Below are 23,822 nucleotides of genomic sequence, written 5' to 3' on the forward strand. Positions count from 1 at the left end.
TTATTTGAGAAGATGAACAAAATTGACAAACCTTCAGCTAGACTAACGACAGAAGAAGACTCAAATTACTAAAATCAGGAATGAAAGAACTTTACAGCTAACCATACAGAAATAATAAGGATTATAATAAATGCTCTGAACAATTTTGTGTCAATAAATTACACAACTTAGATAAAATGGACATATTCCTAGGAAGTAAAAAACTACTAATTATAAGTAGAAAATTTGAATAGACCTATAACAAATAAAGAAATTTAATTAGTAATCAAAACCCTACACACAAAGAAAAGCCCAGCAGGCCCAGATGGCTTCACTGGTAAACTCACCAAAAATTTAAAGAATTAATACCAATTCTTTACAAACTCTTCCCCCACCAAAAACAAACATAGAAGAGGAGGAATCACTTCACAACACATTCTTGAGACCAGCATTACCCTGCTACCAAAACCAGACAAAGATATAACATGAGGAGAGAACTACAGACTAATAACTCTTATGAAAATAGGTGCAAGATGCTCAACAGAATACTAGCAAATAAAATACAGCAATAGATAAAAAGGATTATACACTATGACCAAGTGGGATTTATTCCAGGAATGTAAGGTTGGATTAACAACTGAAAATCTAATCCACCATATCAATAAAATAAAGGACAAAAACTACATGATTATCAAATGAAGAAACGACACAGAAAAAAGCATTTGATAAAATTCAGCATACTTACATGATGGGAAAAAAAAACATTCAATATACTAGAAAGAGAAAGGAACTTCCTCAGCCTCATAAAAGGCATCTATTTAAAAACCATAGCTAACTTCATACTTAATGGTGAAAGACAAAATGCTTTCTTTTTAAGATCAAGAATAAGACAAAGATATCTGCTCTCACCACTTCTACTCAGCATTGTATTGGAGGTCCCATCCATGACAATTAGGCAAAAAAAGAAATAAAAGGCATCCAGTTAGGAAAGAAAGAAGTAAAACTATCTCTATTCACAGATGACATGATTTTATATATAGAAAATCTCAAGGAATCCACTAAAAAATGATTGTAACTAATAAATGAGTTTAGCAAGGTTGCAAGATCAGTATCGACTGTATTTCTGCAAACTTTCAATAAAAAAATCAGAAAATGAAATTAAGAAAACATGACATCAAAAAAGAATAAAGCATAACAATGTGAATGTACTTAATGCCACAGACATGTACATTTAAAAATGGTTAAAATGGTACATTTTATTTTATATGTATAATATTTTACCACAATAAAGAAAGAAAAAATTCAGGAATAAATTTAAGAAGTGCAAAATATATACCCTGAAAACCATAAAACCTCATTGAAAGAAAGTATCTAAATAAACAAAAGGCATTCCATGTTCATGGATTAGAAGACAATATTGTTAAGATGGCGGTACTCCCCAAATTGATCTGCAGTTTGAACACAATCCTTACCAGAATCCCATCTGGCTTCCTTATAGAAATTGACAAGTGGATTCTAAAATTCATATGGAAATTCAAATGACCCAGAATAGCCAAAACAATCTTGAAAAAGAATGAAGTTGGTGGATTCACACTTCCCGATTTCAAAACTTACTACAGAGTGTTCAAGACAGTGTAGTATTGGCATAAAGTAAGACAAAGATGAATGGTATAGTATGAGAGTTTAAAAAAATAAAGCTTTGTATCTGTGGTCAATTGATTTTTGACTGGGATGCCAAGATCATTCAGTGGAGAAAGAACAGTCTTCTGAACAAATGGTGCTGGAACACCATGAAAAAAATAAAGTTGGACCACTCCCTCATATCATATACAAAAATTAACTCAAAATGTGTCAAAGACCTAAATATAACAGATAAAGCTATATAAATCTCTTAGAAGAAAACGTAAAGGTAAGTCTTCATGACCTTGGTTTGGCAATGCTTTCTAAGATATAACACCGAAAGCAGAGGCAACAAAAGAAAAAAATAGGTATGTTGGACTTTATCAAAATTAAAAGCTTTTGTGCTTCAAAAGATATAAAGAAAGTGAAAAGACAACCCACAGAGGGGAGAAAATATTTGTAAGTCATAAATCTGATAATGGACTTGTGGCTAGAATATTTGAAGAATTCTTACAATTCAAAACCAAAAAACAAAGATCCCAATTTTTAAAAATGGGTGAAGAATAGACTTTTCTTCAAAAAGAGATACACAAATGGTCACGTTAGTCATAGACAAATGCTAGTCAAAATCACTATGAGATTCCATTTAACACATACTAAGATGGCTATAATAGTAAATTTTAAAAGATGATAACAAGGCGAGGATATGGAGAAATTGTACAGTGTTCATACATTGCTGGTATGTACAATGGCACACTCACTTTGGAAAACTGCTGGTTTCTAAAAACAAAAAATTAAACATAGCACTAATTTGACTCAGCATTCCTCTCCCACATATGTACCCAAGAGAAACGAAATCATATGTCCACCCAAATAGATGTACACAGACATTCACAGCAGTATTATTCCTAAGAGTCAAGAGGTGGAAGCAACCTAAATGCCTATTAACTGATGAATGGATAAATAAAATGTGGTATATCCATACAATGGACTATTATTCAGCTATAAAAAGAAATGAAGTACTTTTCCATACTATAACATGGATGAATTGAAAACATTATGCTAAGTGAAAGAAGCCAGTCACAGAGGACCACATACTATATGATTTCATTTTTATGAAATGTCCAGAATAGGCAAATCCATTGAGACAGAAAGTAGATTAGGGCTTAAGGGGATGGAATGAGGGGTTGGGAGGTGATATTTGAAGGGTACTGGGTTTCTTTTGGGGGTGATGGAACCGTCCAAAAACAGATTGTGGTGATGGTTGCACAACCCTGGGAATATACTTATGACTGTTGAATTGTACACTTTAAAAGGGATGAATTGTATGGTACATGAATTGTATATTAATACAGCTGTTGCTAAAAACACTGTTGGAGAAAATATTCAGGGTCTAGGGTTAGGCAAAGAGTTCTCAGACCTAACATCAAAGGTGCAATCCATTACAAGGGTAAGTTGGACTTCATCAAAATTAAAAGGAATCTGTTAAAAGGATGAAAAGGAAAGCTACAGATTGGGCAAAAATATTTGCAAACCACAAATCTGACTTAGGACTAGTATCTGGAATATATAAAGACTTCTCAAGACTCCATGTTTAAAAATAATCCAGTTGGAAAATGGGCAAATGATAGGAACAAATATTTCACTGAATAGTACATACAAATGGCAAATAAGCACGTGAAAGGATTTTCAGTATCACTAGCCATTGGGAAAATGCAAATTAAAACCACAACAAGACAGTGCCACACACCTGTGAGAATAGGTCAAATGAAAAATTGTGTCAACACCAGAAGCTGACAAGGACGCAGAGAAACTGCATTGCTCATACATTGCTGCAGGGAACATAAAATGGGAACGGCCACTTGGGAAAAGTTTTGCAGTTTCTCAAAAAACAAACAAACAAAAAAACTAAACATGCAACTACCACGCAACTCAGCAAATACACTCTTGGGCTTTTGTCCCAGAGAAATGAAAACTTATGTCCACACAAGAACCTGCACACGGGTGTTTATACCAGCTTTACCTGTGTATCAGTCTCCTCTTGCCGCTGCAATATATTACCACAAACAGTGGCTTAAAGCAACACAAATTTACTCTTTTACAGTTCTCGAGGCCAGAAGTCTGACATTAATCTTATGGGACTAAAAAATCCCTGGCAGGGTTGATTCCTTGCGGAGCCCCTTGGGGAGCATCCGTTACCATGCCTTTTCTTCTGGGAGCCAAGTGCATCCCTTAGCTCATAACCCTGTCCTCACACCACATTGCGTCTTCTCCCCTGCTTCCAACGTCATATCACCTTTCTCTTCTGTAGTCACATCCCCCTCTGCCTCCTCATGTGGAAGGACACTTGTGATGACACTGGGCCCACCTGGATAAGGCAGGATCATCACCTCTCCATCTCAAGATGCTGAATTTAAGCACATCTGCAGAGCCTCCTTTGCCAGATAAGATGACAGTCACAGCTTCTAGAAACCAGAACTCGGATACTTCAGGGGCCATTATTCAGCCCATCACAATCTGTCACAGTCCCAAACTGCAAATGACCCACATGTCCTTCAACGGGCGACCGGTTAAACAACTGCCGTCCATCAACACCATGGGATTCTACTCAGCAAAAAAAAATAAATGACCTATTGATACACGAAACAACTTGAATCCTAAGAGAAGTATGTTAAGGCAAAAGAGCCAATCCCAAATATCACATGCTGTGTGATTCCACTTACATAACATCCTTGAAATTACAAAATTGTAGAACTGGAGAACAGATTAGTGATTTCAAGGGATTAAAGAGGGAGGCGAGTGGGAGGGAAGTGGGTGTGGCTATAAAGGGGCCACCACCAGGGATCCTTGTGGAGATAGAAATGTTCTGTATCTTGACTGTCTCATTGTCAACGTGCTGATTGTGACCCTTGAACTATGGAGGGGTTAGGGACCTTTTGACCCGCTGGGCAGTCAAAAATCCACTTGCAACTTTGGAGTTGGGTCTCCAATCTGCACTTCTGCATCCGTGGATTAATGAACCATGGATAGTGTAGTACAGTAGCACATATTTATTGAAAAAATATCCAAATATAAGTAGACCTGTGCAGTTCAAACCTGTGTTATCCGAGGGTCAACTGTTTTAGAAGATGTTACCACTGGGGGAAACGGTGTACAGGGTGCATGGGATCTCTCTGTATTATTTCTTATGATTGCATGTGAATGTCTAAAAATACAAAGTTTAACTTTTTTAATGGGCAAAAGATCTGAATAAACATTTCATCAAAGAAGATACATCATTGGCCAATAAGCACCTGAAAAAATTCTCAGCATCATCAGTCATGAGGGAAATGCAAATCAAAACCCACAATGAAGAGGCCAGCGCACCGCGATGAAGAGTGGCCCCCGCTTGCCACAACTGGAGAGAGCCCTCGCACAGAAATGAAGACCCAACACAGCCATAAATAAATAAGTTAAAAAAAAAAAAAAAAAAAACCCACAATGAGAGAACACTTACTTCACCCCTGAGAGGATGGCTATAGTAAAGGAGATGGACAATAATAAATATTGATAAGGAGGTGGAGGAATAGGAACTCTCACAGCTTGCTGGAGGGAGTGGAAAATGGTACATCCCATTTGGAAAACAGTTTGGCAATTCTTCAAAAACTTAAACACAGAGTTACCATTTGACTCAGCAATTCTACTTCTAGGTATCCGTCCATGACAAATGAAAGCACATGTCCACACGAAGACTTGCCCATGAACGTTCAGGGCCACATTATTTATCAATATAATACCCCCAAGGTGGAAACAACACCAACGTCCCTCCACTGGTGAATGGATAAACAAAATGTGTTCTACCCATACAAGGGAATACTTTTTAGCAATAAAAAGGAATGAAATACTTTTATGTGCTGTGATTTGGATGAACCCCAAAAATATGCTTGAAGAAGCCGGAAGAGAAAAGACTACATTTTTTATGATTCCATATATATGAATTGTCCAGGGTAGGCAAATCTACGGAGACCACTAGAAAGTACATTAGTGGTTGCTGGGAGCGGGAACAGGAATTAACTATAAATGGGCATGATGGATCTTACGGCGGGGTGGGAGACATTCTAACCCTAGACTGCAGAGGTTGATGGTACATGTCAGTAAATTACTAAAATTACACTGAAAATGGGTAAGTTTTATGGTATGTAAATTATTCCTTAATAAAGCGTTTTTAAAAACAAGTTAAAAAAAAGAGAAATGTATACTCAACTAATTTTCAAATGAGTAACATAACCACATTGAAAAGACAGAGGAGGAGGGAGAGGAGAAATCACTAATCCAAGGTGTCTGAAACTATAGTATTTGACTGTATACCCTGAGTCGTGAGTAGGGTGATGTAGAGAGTTACAAACAGAGCATGGACGCTTTTCAGTAGGTTTGATTTTGTAGTGATGAGGACCAAGCAATTAAGAAAGTGTTTTAGGTGCGCTGTAGGTTGAGCAATGAGTCTGTGTGTTGATGTGGCTGGGAACCAGGCATCTCACTGTGGACAAGGGGCTCGCAAATAAGGAAGAAGCCAGTACGGACGGAGGAGAATTAGAGACACTGGTGTGGACCCAAGATTTCTAAAGTGTGCAAATGCTTCTGTGTGTGCATGTCTCTGTGTCCATGTCTACGTATGTAAGGACAACGCATATTTACATGTGCGTGTATATGCATACATTTCCTTAACTCTGTGCACAGAAAGGGCCTAGAAGGAAAGATACCTAACAAAAATGAGCATACACAGTGCCCAGATTTTGGTGTCTAGTGATTTCATTCTCCATTAAAAGGAACCAAGGCTCCTGGGAAAACTGGCTGATTCTATGGCTGGGGCAGAGCCCGAATCTTGTTATACCAGAACATAAAGAACTGCTAAAAGCAAACAAACAACAACAAAACACATGTCACACGGACACAGATGCCAGCTTGAAGGGTCTTCCACTGGCCAAATCTGGGACAATTTGAATATCAAAATAATGAAGGACAGTAAAGAATTATAATAAAAAACCCAAAAGCCCATGCATATAGACAATCAATCAATAGAAATAAATAAATGGAAGAGAAGAGAGGTTCCTTCTTATAGGAGAATGTTGAGATATTTTCTCTTGGAATACCATTCTGGCGAGACAGTATTTTTTTTTTTTTTCAGTACTTCTGTAGAAGGGGCAGTGGGGTTGGCAAATCAGCATTTTGCAACCATCATAATAAAGTCTGGTTCAGGAAAGCCTCTAAATCTGGGAGGCATTTTTTGATAAGGAGCCAGATTATTTGCATAGCCTCAAAGTATGTCCCCCAGATTGTTTATTGGTTCCAAGGCAAAAAAGTGTAACTGTTTAGCAAAACAACTGGACAATGTTTCCAGCGGGTGATTAAAGTTAGGGGTAGATGCCATCGTGTGCCTCGGGGACAGGACACCCCCAGGAGGACACCACATCACGTTGGAAGTGTGCGCATTGGGAACGCGCAACCTGAATCTGACCACGAGGAAACATCAGACGTGCCTGCCCGCCACCCAAAGTAGCGGGGCTGTACCCTTCAAAAATGTCCATGTCATAAAAGACAAAAACTGGAAATGTTCCACGTTAAAGGAGGCTAAAGAGACATGACAACCAAAGGCAATACTGACCCTGGGATGGATCCTGCCTTGGAGGGAAAAAATGCTGCAAAGGACATTGTCACGTCAACTGGCAAAGCCGGGATACCGATGGTAGACTGGGTAAAGGATTGGATCAGTGTTTAATTGCAGAGTTTGATAACCACGCTAGAGCTTTAAAAGGGGGCATCTTTATTTTTCAAGAAATATGCAGCAAAATGTTTAGGGGCAGATGGGTGTAGAGTATGCAACTTACTCTCAACTGGTTCAGAAAAAAAAGTGTTACGCGAATATACATATAGAAAGGGAGTACAAATGATCAAATAAATGGGGCAAAATATTAACAATCAGTGAATCAAATCTTAGTGAAGGGTCTGTGTTTTCTAGCTCATTCTTACTCTTACAATTTTTCTGTAATTGAAAATTACTTCCAAATAAACAGCTGAAAAAATTCCCCCAAACCCTGAGGCATTCACAGTGGTTCTCTACTGGGTGTGACTTTACCCCCCAGGGGACATTTAGCAACATCTGGACATTTTGGTTGTCATAACCCAGGGATGCTACTAAACATCCTACAATGTTAGCCCCCTCAACAAAGAATGATCTGGCCCCAAACTTCAACAGTGTCACAGCGGAGAACCCCTGCCCTACTCGGCTGACAGGATGGAAAATCGTTCTGCCAATGGCGGCTGGCAGAGTGCCCTTGAGGAAGGCAACCTGGCAGCACCCACTGAAATGAATAATGCACCTAATACCTGTGTTACGGACTAAGTCGTGGCCAGATTTCATATGTTGAAGCTCTAAACGTCAGTACCTCAGAATGTGACCGTACTTGGAGACAAGCCCTTTCAAGAGGTGATTAAGTTAAATGAGACTGGTATCCTTATAAGAAGTTTGGACATAAAGACGCCAGAGATGCACACACAGAGGAAAGATCACGTGAGGACACGGTGAGAAGGCAGCCATCTCCAAGCCAAGGAGAGAGTCCCCAAGAGAAATCAACCCTGCTGACACCTTGATCTCAAGCTTCCAGCCTCCAGGACTGTCATATTTCTGTGGCTTCAGCCACCCAGTCTGTAGTATTTTATTATGGCAGCCATAGCAAACTAATACATCCTGGAAATTATCATAGAAAAAAAGATACAGTAGCCCTCCCTTATCCACAGGGGATATCTTCCAAGACCCCGAGTGCATGCCTGAAACCGTGGATTATACCAAGCCCTGTGTATGTTTTTTCTTATACACACATACCTAAAGTTTATATATATATATATAACTATAGTTGATTTACAATAGTTATATATGTAAAACTATAGTTGATTTACAATATTGTGTAGTTTCAGGTGTACAGCAAAGTGATTCAGTTATATATAGTTATTTGTTTTCTTTTTCCAATTCTTTTCCATTATAGGTTATTATAAGATAATGATTATAGTTCCCTGTGCTATACAGTAAATCCTTGTTTATCTATTTTATATATAGTGGTGTGTATCTGTTAATCCCATACTCCTAATTTATCTCTCCCACCCCTTTCCCCTATGGTAACCATAACTTTGTTCTCTATGTCTGTGAGTCTGTTTCTATTTTGTAAATAAGTTCATTTGTATTATTTTTTTAGATTCCACATGTAACTGATATCATATAGTATTTGTCTTTCTCTGACTTACTTCACTTAGTATGATAACCTCTGGGTCCATCCATGTTGCTGCAAATGGCATTATTCCCTTCTTTTTTATGTCTCAGTAATATTCCACTGTGTACGTATACCACATCTTCTTTATCCATTCATATGTTGATGGACATCTAGGTTGCTTCCACGTCTTGGCTATTGTAAATAGCGCTGCTATGAACATAGGGGTGCATATATCTTTTTGAATTAGAGTTTTCGTCTTTTCCAGATATATGTCCAGGAGTGGGATTGCTGGAGCATATGGTAACTCTGTTTTTAGTCTTTTAAGGAACCTCCATACTAAAGTTTATATTTTAATTTATATTTAAATTATATCGTAATTTAGATAAAGTTTAATTTATAAATTAGCCACAGTAAGAGATTAGCAATAACATAGAACAATTATAACAATATATTGTAATAACAGTTATGTGAATGTGGTCTCTCTCAAAATATTTTATTGTACAAATGTCATGCCTTTCCCATGTTAAGCACGGATCATGCACTATGGCCGTAACTTTTGCAGTTTGACTTGTGACTACAAAACTAGCACGAAATTCTTTCTCCTTCACTCTTTCACAGATAGAAGATTCATTCGTACCATAGGTCTCAGCAGTCTCAGCATACAACTTTTTTTTTTCTTTCTTTAAAAAGCTGAGAACTTTCACCTTTTCACTTAAAGGAAGCACTTTACAGCCCCTCTTCGTCATATCTAAATAGCCAGCGTCACTCCTCATGCTTTTTGGGGCCATTATTATGTAAAACAAAGGTCACCTGAACCCAATCACTGCAATACACGACAATCGATCTGATAACCAGGACAGCTACTAAGTCACTAAAGGGTGGAATGCACTGGACAAAGGGGTGATTCATATCCTGGGGGGGCAGAACGGGGCGGCATAAGATTTCATCACGCTACTCAGATTGGCACACAATTTAAAACTTATGGATTGTTTACTTCTGGAAATTTCCATTTAATATTTTTGGACCATGGTTGACCGCAGGTAACTGCAACTGTGGAAAGTGAAACCACAGATGATGGGGGACTACTGTACTTGTACGTAGGGAAGTAGGGCTCGAGGGAGGTTTTTAGAAAATCGGCCAAAACCTGATGCAAAATGGACTCTCAGCAACAGAGAGCACTGTGGCACGTGCAGAGCATGGGGAATGAAGGAGAGATGTGCATTTTAGCACGGATTGTTCCAGCGTCTTTGGAGGGAGTCTTGTATGATATGATCCCATATGTTTGGAAATCAATGATAAACCTCTATAGTATCATGTATACTTAGTTCATCATATATTATGAGCACTGGGAAAAACATGAGAATAAATCTTACGTCATTAACATAAGTTGCAGAGGTAAGGCAACCAAGCAAATGTGAGGGAAAAAAAAGGACAGCACAAAAACGTACACATTATACACATGTGTAGAGTTACAGGTGTATGATAAAGTAATAAAAGTGAGAATGCTTAAAAGAAAGACCAGCCCTGAGATTTGTGGCACAGGGAGCCGGGTGGAATGTGGGCTATTTGGCAGGGGAGGGTAAGGGAGGGTCAGAGCAGACCCCAGAGACACCAGAGTGCTGGTTACATACAGGCAGGCCCTGGGTGGGCACCTGCATATCTTAGCTCACTCGGTCAACACAACAATCCTGGGAGCAGCCCTGTTAGGATCCTGATTTCATGCATGCAGAAACTGAGGCAAAGAGAAGGCAGTAGTTTGCCCAGGGTCACACGGGAGAAAATGGCAGAGCTGGGCTTTGGCCCCAGGAAGGTTGACTATTGGGCTGTGCTCGAAACCAGCCCATAAATTTGCCACTTGACTTTTTAAAACATACGTGCAAAGGAAGGATTTAATTTTCCCATTTCAGAATTTGGCAGATGTGTTGGGTTAAAATAAATAATAAGAATAAAGAAGGTTGGAACATATCTGAATGATGCAGTGAATAAGTATATATGTATGTACACATGTATATATGTATGTACGCATAATCCATCTCTACATAAATTTTATCTGTTGTATACAAAAAAAGTTCATGTCCTACAAATAAAATATATAATTTCTTATATATTTAAGAAAATATATAATTTCTTATATATTTAAGAAAATATATAATTTCTTATATATTTAAGAAAATATATAATTTCTTATATATTTAAGAAAATATATCTTCTTAACTTAGGTCCATGGAACATTTACAAAAGCAATAATTTTATTTTTGTACTTGGACACAAAGAAAATCTTCATTAAAAAAGTAGAGATTTCACAGGCCACATCCTCTCACTGTAAGCCTGTTAAATTGGAAATAAATACCAGAGATAAAAAATATACTGCTTAAAAACTAAGAAAACATTTCTTAAAAGAACTCTAAAGAGTAAATCAAAACACAAAATAAAAACTACCAATAAAGCAATGAAAAGGAACATATTTCATAGTAAGATCTATGTGTCATAGCTAACGCTGCAATCAGAGGAAAATTTATAACCTTTAAAATGCCTTTTAGAAGAAAGACTTTAAATAATTGTACTGTTACTCTTAAATTACAAGTTAATAAAGTTAACCAGGAAGAGGGAATTAATAGACATAAAAGCTCAAATTGGTGAAATAGAAAGCAAAAATAGCAAAAAGGTGATTTTCTGATAAGATAATAAAAGTGTAATAAATAAAATAGATAACTCTCTCATGAACTTGATTAAGGAAAAAGAGCAAAACTATAAAAGCTCAGGCAAGAAAAAAAAAGAGATGAGAGATACAGAAGACATAAAATCACTAAAAGAGAAAATTAGCTGCTACCAAGTGGCAACATAAATGAAACCCTTGAGGAGTTAAATAGCAATGAATAAATTACCCCAAAAGGTGCAGTAAATTTATTTAAAGCAAATTACCATAAAACAGACTAAGAGGAGATTAAAGATCTCCTTTAAAACATGTACCAGGCCCAGACGGTTTTACAACTTAGTTCTAATATTTAACCTTTAAGGAGAAGATAATTCCAATGTTCTTCAAACCATTCCAGGACACAGAGAAAGGTAGACAGAGTTCCCTTTTGTAGAACATTTGTATTAGCACACACATGATGGCAGATTTCCTGCTCTTTTGAACCTGAGGCCCTGTTATTTCTAGGATCAGATATCAGGTATGTCTTTCATCAACACTGAGAATACAGTTTCACAGTCTTAATGGCTATTTAATGGATACATGATACTTTTCTTTAAGCAGACCTCTACTGATGGATACGTCGGTGGTTTGCTCTCTTTTGCTATTTAACAATTGCAGAAATCAGTATCCTGATAATGGGTCATTTTGCAAATGTGCACTGTCAGTGTAGAATAAATTTCTGTAAGGGTTTGAAGGGCATATGCAACTTTCATTTCATTGAAATTATCTTGTCTCCATAGAATTTGTATCAACTTAATCTTCCAACATCAATGACTGAGGTGGAGGGTTTCCCTGTACATTCACCCACCAAACTCTTTAATATTTAATAATCAGATAGGTTTAAAAATCTCATGGCTTTAATTTGCATTTCTTGTATCATAATCAAGGCTCTCAGCATCTTTTCATCCTTAAGAATCACTGGTATTTCCTTTTCTGAGAACTGTCTTTGTACCTTTTATTCTTTTGTCTTCATGATTTACAAGAGCTTCTTAATATATTGATGAAATTAGTCCTATGTCTATGATATGAGTGGTAACTATTTTCCCCAGGATATAATTTTTAAAAATTATTTTTCATATTTTTTGCTATGCAAAATATTTTTATTTTCTATATTTTTTTCATTAAGGCATAACTGATGTATAATAAACTGCACGTTTAACGTATACAATTTAGTAACTTTTCCCCCACAATTCAGTAACTTTTGACGTACAATTAAACCATTGCCACAATGTGTTGAACATACCCATCACCCCCCAAAGCTTCCTTGAGCCCTTCTGTACTCCTCCTCCCAACACGGTCCCCGTCCCCCCAACCCCCTCCCAAGGTAACAACTGATTTTTTGTCACTCTAGATTTGTCTGCATTTTCTAGAGTTTTATATAAACAGAATAATACAGTATGTGCTCTTTTCTGGTCTGGCTTCTTTCACTCATAGTCATTATTTTGAGGTTCATCGAGGCTGTTACTTTTCATTTTTGAGTAGTATTCCAATGTATGGATATTCTACAACTTAAAAAAAATTGCCCAAATGTTGATGGGCATTTGGGTTGTTTCCACTTTTCATAAAACTGCTATGAATATTCCATGTACAAGTGTCGGTATATGCATCTGCTCTTATTTCTCCTGGACAAATACCTAGGAATAGAATGTCTGGATAATATGATGGGCATATATTTCACATTTTGGGAAACAGCCAAACTGTTCTCCAAAGCAGCTGCACCATTTTGCATCCCCACTAGGAGAGTATAAGAGTTCCGCTTTCTTTACCAGCACTTGGTACGGCCAGTCTTCTTAATTTTAGCTAATATAATGATGTATAGTAGTATCACATTGTGGTTTTAATTTGCCTTTCCCCAATAACTAATGATGTTGAGTATGTTTTTATGTGCTTGCCCATATATCTTCTTAGATGAAGTCTCTGTTCAAAGCTTTTGCCCATTTTTATTTGTTGTCTTACTATTCAGTCATAAGTGTCCCTCATATATTTTGGACACGAGTCCTTTATCAGATGTATGATTTGAAAATATTTCCTTCCAACCTCTGGTTTGTCTGTTCATTCTCTTAGTGTCCTTCAAAGTGAAGCCTGTAATTTTGTTAAGTTCAGTTAATTTGTTCTAATTATGGCTTTTGCTTTTGGTGTCATGTCTAAGAAATCTTTAACTCAAAGTCACAAAGATTTTTTTCCTATGTTTTCTTCTATAATTGTTGGCTTTAAATTTAGGCCTCTGGTAAATTTTGAGTTAATTTTTATATATGATGCAAGATGTATATCCAAGTTCATTTTTTGGCATATGGATATCCAGTTGTTCCAATGCTGTCTGTTGAAAAGACTACCCTTTCTCTACCAAATTACCTTTGTACCTTGATCAAAAATCAGTTGTCCATAAATGTGTAGGCCTCTCTGGACTCTCTAGTCTGTTCCGTTGATCTGTTTGCTTACCTTGATGTTACTACCACACTGCTGGTGTAGTCCTCCAACTCTGTTCATTTTCAAAGTTGTTTTGGTGTTCTAGGTCATGTGCATTTCCATATGAATTTCAGAATCAGTTTGTTAATTTCTACAAAATGCCTGCTGGGATTTTGACTGATATTATCCTGAGTGTAGAAATCAATATTGAATCTTGTGATTCATGAACATGGTATACCTCTCCATTTATTTAGATAGTCTCTCAGTTCTTTCAGCAATATTTTATAATTTCCAGTGTACAGCTCTCACATCTTCTGTCAGATTAGTCTCTAAGTATTTCATATTGTTCATGTTACTGTAAGTGGTATTTTAAAATTTCAACTTCAGATTATTTCCCGCTAGAACACAGAAATGGAATTGATTTTTCAATGTTGATCTTGCATCTGCCACCTTGCTAAATTCACATATTAGTTCTCGTGGTCATCTTATATATTCACCAGGTTTTCTACACAGATAACTATGTCACCTGCAAATAAAAACAGTTTTATTTCTTCTTTTCCAACCTGGACGTCTAAAATTTCTTTCTCTTGCCTTCTTGTTGCGTTCCTGACCTTAGGGGGAAAGCAGTCAGTCTTTCTTCATTAAGAAGTTATAGCTGGGACTTCCCTGGTGGTGCAGTGGTTAAGACGCCGTGCTCCCAATGCAGGGGGCCCAGGTTTGATTCCTGGTCAGGGAACTAGATCCCACACGCATGCGGCAACTAAGAGTTCACATGCCACAACTAAGGAGCCTGCCTGCCGCAACTAAGACCCAGCACAACCAAATAAATAAATAAATATTTTTAAAAAAAGAAGCTATAGATGTAGTTTTTTCGTTGAGAGCTTTATCAGGTTGAGGAAGCTCCTTTCTATTTTCTACTTGCTTTTGTAATACTTGGCTGTTGGATTTTGTCAAATTCTTTTTCTGCATCTATTGAGAAAATCGTATGGTTTTTCATTTGTTAATATGGTTAACTGACTGATTTTCTAAAATGTCAAACTAACTGCATTCTCGAACCCCAGTTGGTCATGATGTATAATCTTCTAATATATTATTGGATTGGATTTGCTAAAAGTTTGCAAATAAAATTTTGCATCTATGTTCATGAGGGATACTTAACTATAGCTTTCTTTTCTTACAATGTCTTTAGTTATAGCTTTCTTTTCTTACAATGTCTTTGGCTGGTTTTCAGATCAGGGCAATGCTGGCCTCATAATGAGTTTGGAACTATTCCCCCCTTTTCAATTTTCCAGAAAATGTTGTCTAGAATTGACTTTATCTTTCTTAAATGCTTGGCAGGATTCACCAGTAAAGCCATGTGGTCCTGGAGAAAGTCCGGGGGAATGTTTTGAACTATGACTTTGATTTTATCAGCAGAGAGGGAACTATTCAGGTTATCTATTTCTTGAGTAGTTTACATCTTTCAAGACATTTGCCCATTTCACCTAAGTTGCTGAATTTAAAGACTTGTATAGCGTATTCCCTTATGATCCTTTTTATATCTGTAGAATCGGTACTGCCATATCGCTCATTTCTGATACTGATAATTTGTGTCTTCTCTCTTTTTCTGCTGATATTTCTGGGTAAAGGTTTATCAACTGTATTGATCTTCTTAAAACAAATCAGCTTTTGGTTTCATTATTTTTTCTTTTGTTTTTGAGTGTTCCATTTCATTTGTTTCCCCTCTGAGCTTTATCATTTTCTTGTTTCTACTTCTTTGGGGTTTAGCTTGTTACTCTTTCTCTAGTTTCTTATGGTAGAAGCTGAGGCCGACTGGAGCCAATTCTTTTCTAGTGTACATGCTGGTGCTCTGTGCTGCTTCCTGGGTGCTGCCCTTAGCAGAGCCTACACATTTTGATATGCTGTGTTTTCATTTTCATTAAGTTCAACATATTTTCTAGTTTCCATTTGGATTTCTTCTCTGACCCTGTCCTATTAGAAGCATGTTATTTAGTTTCCAAATATTTGCGGATTTTCCAGAGATCTTTTTATTATTGATTTTCAATTTAATTCCATTGTGGTCAGAGGACAGACTTTATATATCACTTGAATCATTTTAAATGTACTGGGATTTGTTTTATGGTTCAGAACCTGCTTCTATCTTGGTAAATGTTCTGCGTACACTTGGAAACAGTATGTTCTCTGCTATTGTTGGGAGGAGTGTTCTATAAGTGTTCATTAGGTCAACTTGGTTGAAAGTATTGTTCAGAGTTATATCCTTACTGCTTTGCTCTCTACTTGTTCTATCAACTTTTGAGATAGGTGTATTAAAATCCCCAATTCTCATCCTGGATTTGTTTCTTTCACCTTTTATATATTATTCATTATTTTTTCCCTTTCGGCTATTGGGTTTGAAGTCATATTTAGATATACCAACTTATGAATCAACAGTCATTTAAATACTTTATATATTATGGGATCCAATACGGACTACTTCTGTTATTATTTTTCTAAATATTCTCTAGCTTGGGATTTTGTTTTGTCTTTGACAGAGTTTGAAAGCCAGGAACACCACCAATCAAAACAGTAAAACGCTGGATCCAATTCCCACAAAATCAGAAACACATCACGGAATCCTTGCCCATCATATTTCCAAATTAGCCTGCAGACCCCTCCCCTAAGGCAGCACACCAGGAGCACAAAATCACTGGCATAAACGTTTGACTGGACACAGCAAAAAATCAACTGTACACTCGTATCACAGCAAGTGATAAAAGCAGGAACAATACTGGATAGTGTGGGTGGAACCAACCCAGGTGTGTCTATTCTTTAAAACTAAGGAGACAGGACATCTGTCAAAAGCCTAACCGTTGCTACTCTGGGCAGTGAGACAACAGGGGATTATTTTTCTTCATTATTCTCGTGTGCATGTTTCATAGGCTCTATAATGAGCATATGCCATGTTTTTAAGCAGAAAAAAAAATCTCTTGAAATTTGGGAGTGGCCATCTTTTGGTCATGAAGAGATGGGCCGTGGTGGGGTGACCTTAGGGCAAAGGGGTCCAGGTGGAAAAGCCTGGCTGTGGGTGCAGACGGGGGGTGCAGAGCTGGGAAGATGAGTGAGGGCCAGGCTACCGCGAGACCCAGGGGCATCCAGGCGGCAGCCCCGAGGGGACAGGGAATCCTGGGGGGGGGGTTTGAGCAGGCACATTTGTTCACCTGCTCACTGGCTGTCCAGAGCAGACGGGAGGGGGAAAGACAGTGGGGAAGATACCGAGAGACCATCCTCAGTGAAGTCCTGGGGCAGCTCGGAGGGGACGGGAGTGAGCAGCCTGGGGGAGAGCCCGTGAGAAGGTTCTGGTCTGGGAGTTCAGAACATGCCCACAGAGCTTGTCGGGCCTTGTCTCCTGCCCCGCCAGACTCCCACACCCACTGGAGGAGTCGCAGGCCCCAGCCTGCAGGACCTTGCAGGGACCACCTCCCCGGGACCCCGAGGCTGCATGAGTGATGTGTGGTGACCAGGATGGTCACCAGAAGTTATGATCACAAGTCCTCCCCAGAGCCAGGGGGAACGTCACACCCCAAGACCAGAACAGAGGGGCAGATGCCAGGAGGGCGCCTGGGACCCTATTCTTGTCCTGAACAAGGCAACGTTGACCCAGGTGAGACCAAGGCGGACACAGACCAGGATGTCACAGAAGGAGAGCCTCGCCCTCAGGGCTACACCAGTCCATGGACCACCTGCTTCCAGGTAACCTAGGGGCTTGTTACCGACACACATTCCTGGGCCTCCCCACAGCCACTGTGACTCAAAATCTTGAGGGGTAGGTCTCTGAGGCTGTGTTAAAGGTAAAGTTCTCCAGGTGATTCGAGGGACACCTGGGGAAGTTCCAACCTGAAGCATCAGTGCCCAGCCCCAGCCAGCGGGGCCTCCCAGGCTTCCTCGCCGGGAACAGCTCTGTCTGTCGCCAAGAGGAGGACTTCCGTTTCTGCCAATAAGTGGGCCTGATGCCATGAAAAGCCTCTCTCTGCAAGTTCTGGAACAGAGCAAACCTCCTGCAGGCTCCGCTGAGCTCACCTGACAGGGAAGGAGGTGTCCCCATGGCCAGGAGGGGAGCAGGTGCGCCCTGGCTCTGACCTGCTGGCCTCCCAGGGTTGCCCACCTGAGGAGCCCCAGTGTGGACCTTACTGCCCACCGAGGGGAAGAGGCAGCGCCTGGAAGCAGCACGAAGCAAGAACTGGCAGCTGAGACTCCACATCGAGAAGCTGAACCAAGAGCCAAAGGGTGATGCGAACCAAACCACAAAGCCGGACAAAACCCAACCAAACCCTCGCATCGGCCAACGGGGGGAAAGGAAACTCACCTGCCTCGGCCTGTGTTCCTGGAGTGTAAGTGGTGCGTGTGCTTAGGCTCGATCTTACAGGACCCTGGCTCTGTGCTTCCATGACACGGGTTGTCTAGAAAACCCCACACCTATAAGCCAACCCCACGCGTGTCCTGGCGTGGTTCGCGGGATCACCTCTCCAGAGCCCACGGGAACCCACGGACACAAAACCTCCACGACCACAGCCTAAGCCGGCAGACCCACGAGGAAGCAAGCGTCAGAGAGTCCACCGCGAACAGGATCAGACTCTCCAAGAGCCGCGGGTGGTGAAGTGACAGGACGGATACGAGGAGATGAGCACGTTCAAGGGGCCGAAAAGTCCAAAGCTCTGTCGTCAAACGTGAGGAAGATACAAGATGCTAAGACCAAGCAGGTGAGACCCCCACGTGAGGACATACGGAAATGAAACCATAGGTGGCAACTGAAATAAACACCTCACCGGCTGGCACACGTGAAGAGTTAGGAAACCACAAAGAAGTTGCTGAGGATGCAGCACAGGAAGACAGAGACGGGGGGTATGAGAGACGCCAAGGAGGATGGACCAGGAGGGGCAAGCGGAAGTTGCCAGGCGAGGTCAGAGCAGTTAGGGGAGGTACTACTATTCTATGACACGGTGGGGCTGATTTTCCACTTGATGCAGGACACAAACCCTCATTCAGGAATCACGACACCTTGTAGGCAGGACAAGTAAAAATAATCCACCAGCTTGATTCACTACAGTGAAACGATGGAACACCAAAGTCAAAGAGAAGGTATTCAAGGTCACCAGACGGGAGGAAGGGTCACCTACAAAGGACTGTCAATTAGCTCGACAGGGCACACCAGCTGGGAGACGGTGGTGGATCTCCAGCCTGCTCAGAAAGAATACAGACCTCTAATAACCTATAATGGAAAAGAATCTGAAAAAGAGTAAATATATATATGTATATATATATGTAACTGAATCACTTTGCTGTACACCTGAAACACTGAAAATCAACTACATTTCAATTAAAAAAATTTTTTTAATTAAAATAAATACAGATCTCAACCTGTGATGTTCTACACAACTAAACCATTGTCCAAGAGCAAAGGCAAAATACAAAAATTTCAGACGAGCAGAAACTGAGTAGACCGTCGACAGACCATCCCGGAAGATAGCACAGGCTCCAGGAGGAAGGAAATTAAGTCCAGACTGAGAGACAGAAAACTCGCAAGTCTGTCAGCAAACACGCTTCTCCAGCGTCAGGACAAGCAGCTAACGCAGAGAACTGTTTACAAAGGCCAAACCCAAACACGGGGCAGCAGGGCCCGTGAAACAGGACGGTGATGGGGTGAGAGCCCCCCGGCCCGAGGGCGGGGGTGCAGGAGGCACGGAGCAGCTGCCGACCGATGCGACGGGCAGGCCGTGAGGACAGAATCGACTTGCACGGCCTCCACACGCGGAAGGCAAGAGGATCGGACCCCCCCCCACCCCCGGCAAAGCCCATCAGACGTGAGCAAACCCCCAAGGCAGGCAGGGCCTCCACGCCTCCGACGCGGTCCCTCCACGGAGCGGGGCACGTGGGCTTTGGGCCCGTCATTCTCTGAAATTCTCTGTCTGAAGTCTCTGTGGTGAGAGTTCTCTTTTCACCCGGTGTCCTCACCCCGCCCCCCACCCGCAGTTCCACCGTCGCCCCGGGAGCCCCTGAGGTCACAGGTCCCACCTCCAGCTGGTGCCCGGCTCCCCCTACCCGCACCCCGACACCATGGCTGCAGGCCCTGGGCTGGCCCACCACCGAGTCTCGCCTGTGGGCCCTGACCAAGTCCTGCCCGCTGCCCCGTGCGTGCCACCCCAGGGAACCACGCAGGGCACAGGGCTGACCCATGGCCACTCCTGCTCCGTGGCCTCCACCATCTGCCCCGTCCAATGCCTGCTGGCTCCGGGTCACGACTCATGCCCGAGGCCGCCAGACTGGTGAAGAAGCCCCGCAGGCATCTATGTGAGGTGGGTGTGGTCAGCACCCCACCCGACGCAGACACCACGTGCCACGCCCAGGTCACCTGGCAGAGACACGCAGAGGTGTGGCTGGCCCCCGAACACCTCTGTCCAAGATGCTCTGCCATTCGCTGGCCTTTCCTCGCTCTCCTGGCCAGCTCCACTCAGCCCTGATGTCACCTCCTCCTAGAAGCCTTCCCAGACTTGTCCGGCTCAAGCCAGGTTCTCATCCCTCAGAGGCCCACACACTCTGCCCTCGTGCTGTCGCCTGTCTTCCTCCCTGGATGGCGAGGAGCGCGAACAGTCCCTGGTGAGTCAGGATGGCGCAAGCAACCGAGTGACCGGAACCTGCAGGGGGGTGGGTGCCGTGCAGGAGGGACCTGGGCCGCCCCGGCCACCTGTCACCGCTCACGAGATCTCCCCTGAAGACAGGCATCCACCCGGAAATCAGAGCGGCTCAGACAAGGCTCTAGAACCCACGAACGAGGGGGAGAAGCTCTGCCTGGGACACGGGGTCTGACGGTTGCAGGACAGGAGCCCAGAGAAGCTGCGAGCCTGAGACACAGAGAGAAATCACTGAGGTGGGGGAGAGGTGTGCGGGCGGGCACTGCCGTGGGCAGGGGATACCCTGGGCTGGTAGGCGCCGTGGGCAGGGGGGCAGGCGGGCGCGCGCGGGCAGGTACCGCGTGCTGGGACAGAGATGATTTTGTCCAGCACGCCCCATTCTTGAGGTTCAGGTTCAAGGCCTGGGACTGGCGTGGCAGTGGAATTCAGCATGGCTGTTCGCGCCCCAGTGCGTGGGAGCTGGGCCTGCAGGCCTTTCCCAGTGATGGCATCTGGCCCCGGGATTAGCGCCCCTTCGCCCACACCAGGGCTCTTGAGAGCCTCCGGGTGAGGAGGATTCAGGAGTGTCAGGTAACCCACGGGACCCAGGCCGACAGCTCAGGCTCCAGAAATCCGGTGGCTCTGGGCTGGGCTGACTTATCGCGTTGGCAGGAAAGAAAAAACTCCTCCGTGCGGGAGCATTCCACAAAAGGCACCCGACTTCCCCGGCACTTGTACCTCATTAACATTCCGCAGACATCACTGAGGACTTAATAACGCCAAACAGGCTGAATGGACGCATCGTTTCGGGCTGCTCCGTATTCAGCCAACAGCGAGCGAAGCTCCTCCCGGCGCCCGACCTGCGCATTAGCATTTGCAGAAAGCCCCCATCTGCACTGCGACAATGGTCCTGCCCCAAATCCGGAGCTGTTGTCACAATTGTCCTTTGTACCCACTCCAGCGGGCAGGCAGGCAACGCATCCCAGGGGCCCATCGGCGATGCGGCCGGGCCAGAATCCCGACGGTGTGTGATGAGGCCCCGGGCAGCCCAGCGCCCAGCAGGGCGGGCGCCCAGGCTCGGTCTTGCACACCCAGCTCCCAAAGAGGACGTCCACAGGCAGCCTTGGGAGCAGGGAGAGGCCGTGGCTCCTTTCCAGAACACTTTCTGCCCTTCTGCCAGCAGTGACCAGATGCGGAGGGTACATCGCGGGTCGGCCGCCCACAAAGCCAGCACCAGGCGGACGGGGCACCAGCCGCCCATGAGCACAACATGAACTCATCACCCTCTTGCCATGCTTGAGACAGTGACACCACCCTCGAACCACCAGTAAGCTGAAACGTTCTGGCGGATGCGGGAACATTCTGGGGGTCCCGGGAAGAGGTCCAAGAGGGGAGGGATGGACACAGAAGTGACAGAGAACAAAGGCACAGAGCGTCGAGACGGGCAGAGCTGCAGGCACACACGGTGCTGGCTCAGGACCCCCGGCCCCACTCCACCTGGAATGGGGGTCAACGTGTAGTACGGGCCACCTCCTCTCTGCCAGACCTGGGGCGCCAGCCACACAGCAAGAGCGAGGCAGGGCCTCACTCCCAGAAGCCCAGAACAGAGGAGAACATCCGCGGGTGACAGTGGGCCAGCGGGAGCAGACATGACAATACCAGCTGTCCACAGGACAAGAGCAAGTGCGAGGGGGAGAAGGGGGCGTCCGGACACCCCAGAGGCCCCAGCAGCCCTGGGTCAGAGCTGAGTGTGGCCCTGTCCCCACCCCTCACGCTATGTGAAGGTTTCTCACCAGAACCGTCGTAGCCGTCCACCGAGAAGTGTTCAGGCCTCCGCTCCTCCGACGTGGGGTCGCAAGTGATGTGGGGGACGGTCAGCATCTTCTCTCCCGGGCTCACCCCGTTGTCCTTGTCCAGTTTGAACTTTTTTTTCTTTACCTAAAAAAGCCAGACAATAAAATTGTCAGTTCCTGGGCGTCCTCTGCCAGGCCGTCTGCTGGCCCCAGACCACCCTTGGGGCACCTGCCAGGGCCCAGGCCAGCACCCTCGCACACAGGCAGAGTGGGCTGCAGCGTGTGATGCGGCCAGAGGGGCTCCGCCCAGTGGCTGCCCTGGGAGCTCACAGCCTGGGGGGCAGGCGGACAGGAAACTAGCAAACAGAGAAATACACAGGAATACCCCAGGGCAGGTGGTAACGAGGGCTGTGACCAGCGGGGAGTTAGAGCAGGGGGGCGGGGCGGACAGACTGAGGCCAGCCGAGGCTTCCCTGAGGAGGTGACCTGGAGGGAGCAGGCCATGCTGGGATCTGGGAGAACCTTCTGGCAGAGGAAATAGCAGGTGCAAAGGCTCCAGAAGCAACCAGAACCTGGGAGACTGCGTCTCTCCAAGGATGGTGTGGGCGCGGGCCAGGAAGGAGAGCTCTGTCGGGGCGGGCCACACCCTTCGTTCACGAGACTCTTGCCTCAAGTCTGCCCGAGCTCCCTTATCCTATGACCACAAGACCCTCTTCCCTGAGCCAGGATGCCACCTCCAGCCCCTGCGGCCCACCAGGCCCAGCATGGAAAGCCCAACACCAAGGCCCTCTCAAGAGCCTTCTCCCAGCAGCTGGCCGGAATCCAGCCCGTCCTGTTCCCGGGGTACTTCCTTGGGACCTCCCACAGCCCTGGCCCTGGAGCGGCCAGTCCTACAAGCCCCCAAGCCTGGGGACACCGGGATGGCAGGAGCCCAGCACAGGGTGTATACCCCAGTGCCCACAGCGCCATGGGCCACACCGGGCTGAAGCACCAGAGTCAAATCCCGGCCGTGAGCTGTGGCCGTGTGGCCTCCCCGCCCGTGTGTGAGTGCCCCATCCTGGTGGCAGGCGGGGGCTGGTTACCATGGCAGACTTCTTGGGCTTGGGGCTGGGGGAGAGCAGAGCATGGCTGCGGGGCGGCTTCCGGACGTAGATCTTCCAGGTGGAGGAGTTGGGGTTCTCGGCCGCGTAGCACCGCCACGCCGTCTGGAACCAGCAGAAGGGAGTGGCTGTCACCCGCGGAGCCACTGACGGGGGCTCCCAGGGAGCTGCGGCCCGCCACTCCTGCCTGGGCCCCCTTCTGGCAAGACCACGGGGCTCCCTGCCCACCAGCCCCTTCCCCAGGCTCAGGGCCTGCCCCCACCCGCAAGAGCCTGTTCCCTTCCTGCAGCCCACAGCCTCATGGACGGTCGCACGCGGCTCAACCACCACAGGGGCCCGTGAGC

The 23,822-nt window shown here is 44.0% G+C and overlaps 1 protein-coding gene across 1 annotated transcript in view; it reads right to left on the bottom strand.

The window, feature by feature from the left end:
• The window catches only part of KCNQ1 (potassium voltage-gated channel subfamily Q member 1), a 350,619-nt gene that overhangs the window by 219,764 nt on the left and 107,033 nt on the right, over nucleotides 1–23,822 (bottom strand). The window contains exons 9-10 of the mRNA XM_036861606.1: nucleotides 23,461–23,583; nucleotides 22,379–22,523 (exon numbers count right to left, since the gene is read on the bottom strand). Coding sequence (XP_036717501.1) covers nucleotides 22,379–22,523; nucleotides 23,461–23,583 — 268 coding nt within the window. The remainder of the gene's footprint in view (nucleotides 1–22,378; nucleotides 22,524–23,460; nucleotides 23,584–23,822) is intronic.

The sequence above is a fragment of the Balaenoptera musculus genome, chromosome 8 (genome assembly GCF_009873245.2).
Source record: "Balaenoptera musculus isolate JJ_BM4_2016_0621 chromosome 8, mBalMus1.pri.v3, whole genome shotgun sequence".
In the NCBI taxonomy this organism is placed as follows: domain Eukaryota; kingdom Metazoa; phylum Chordata; class Mammalia; order Artiodactyla; family Balaenopteridae; genus Balaenoptera; species Balaenoptera musculus.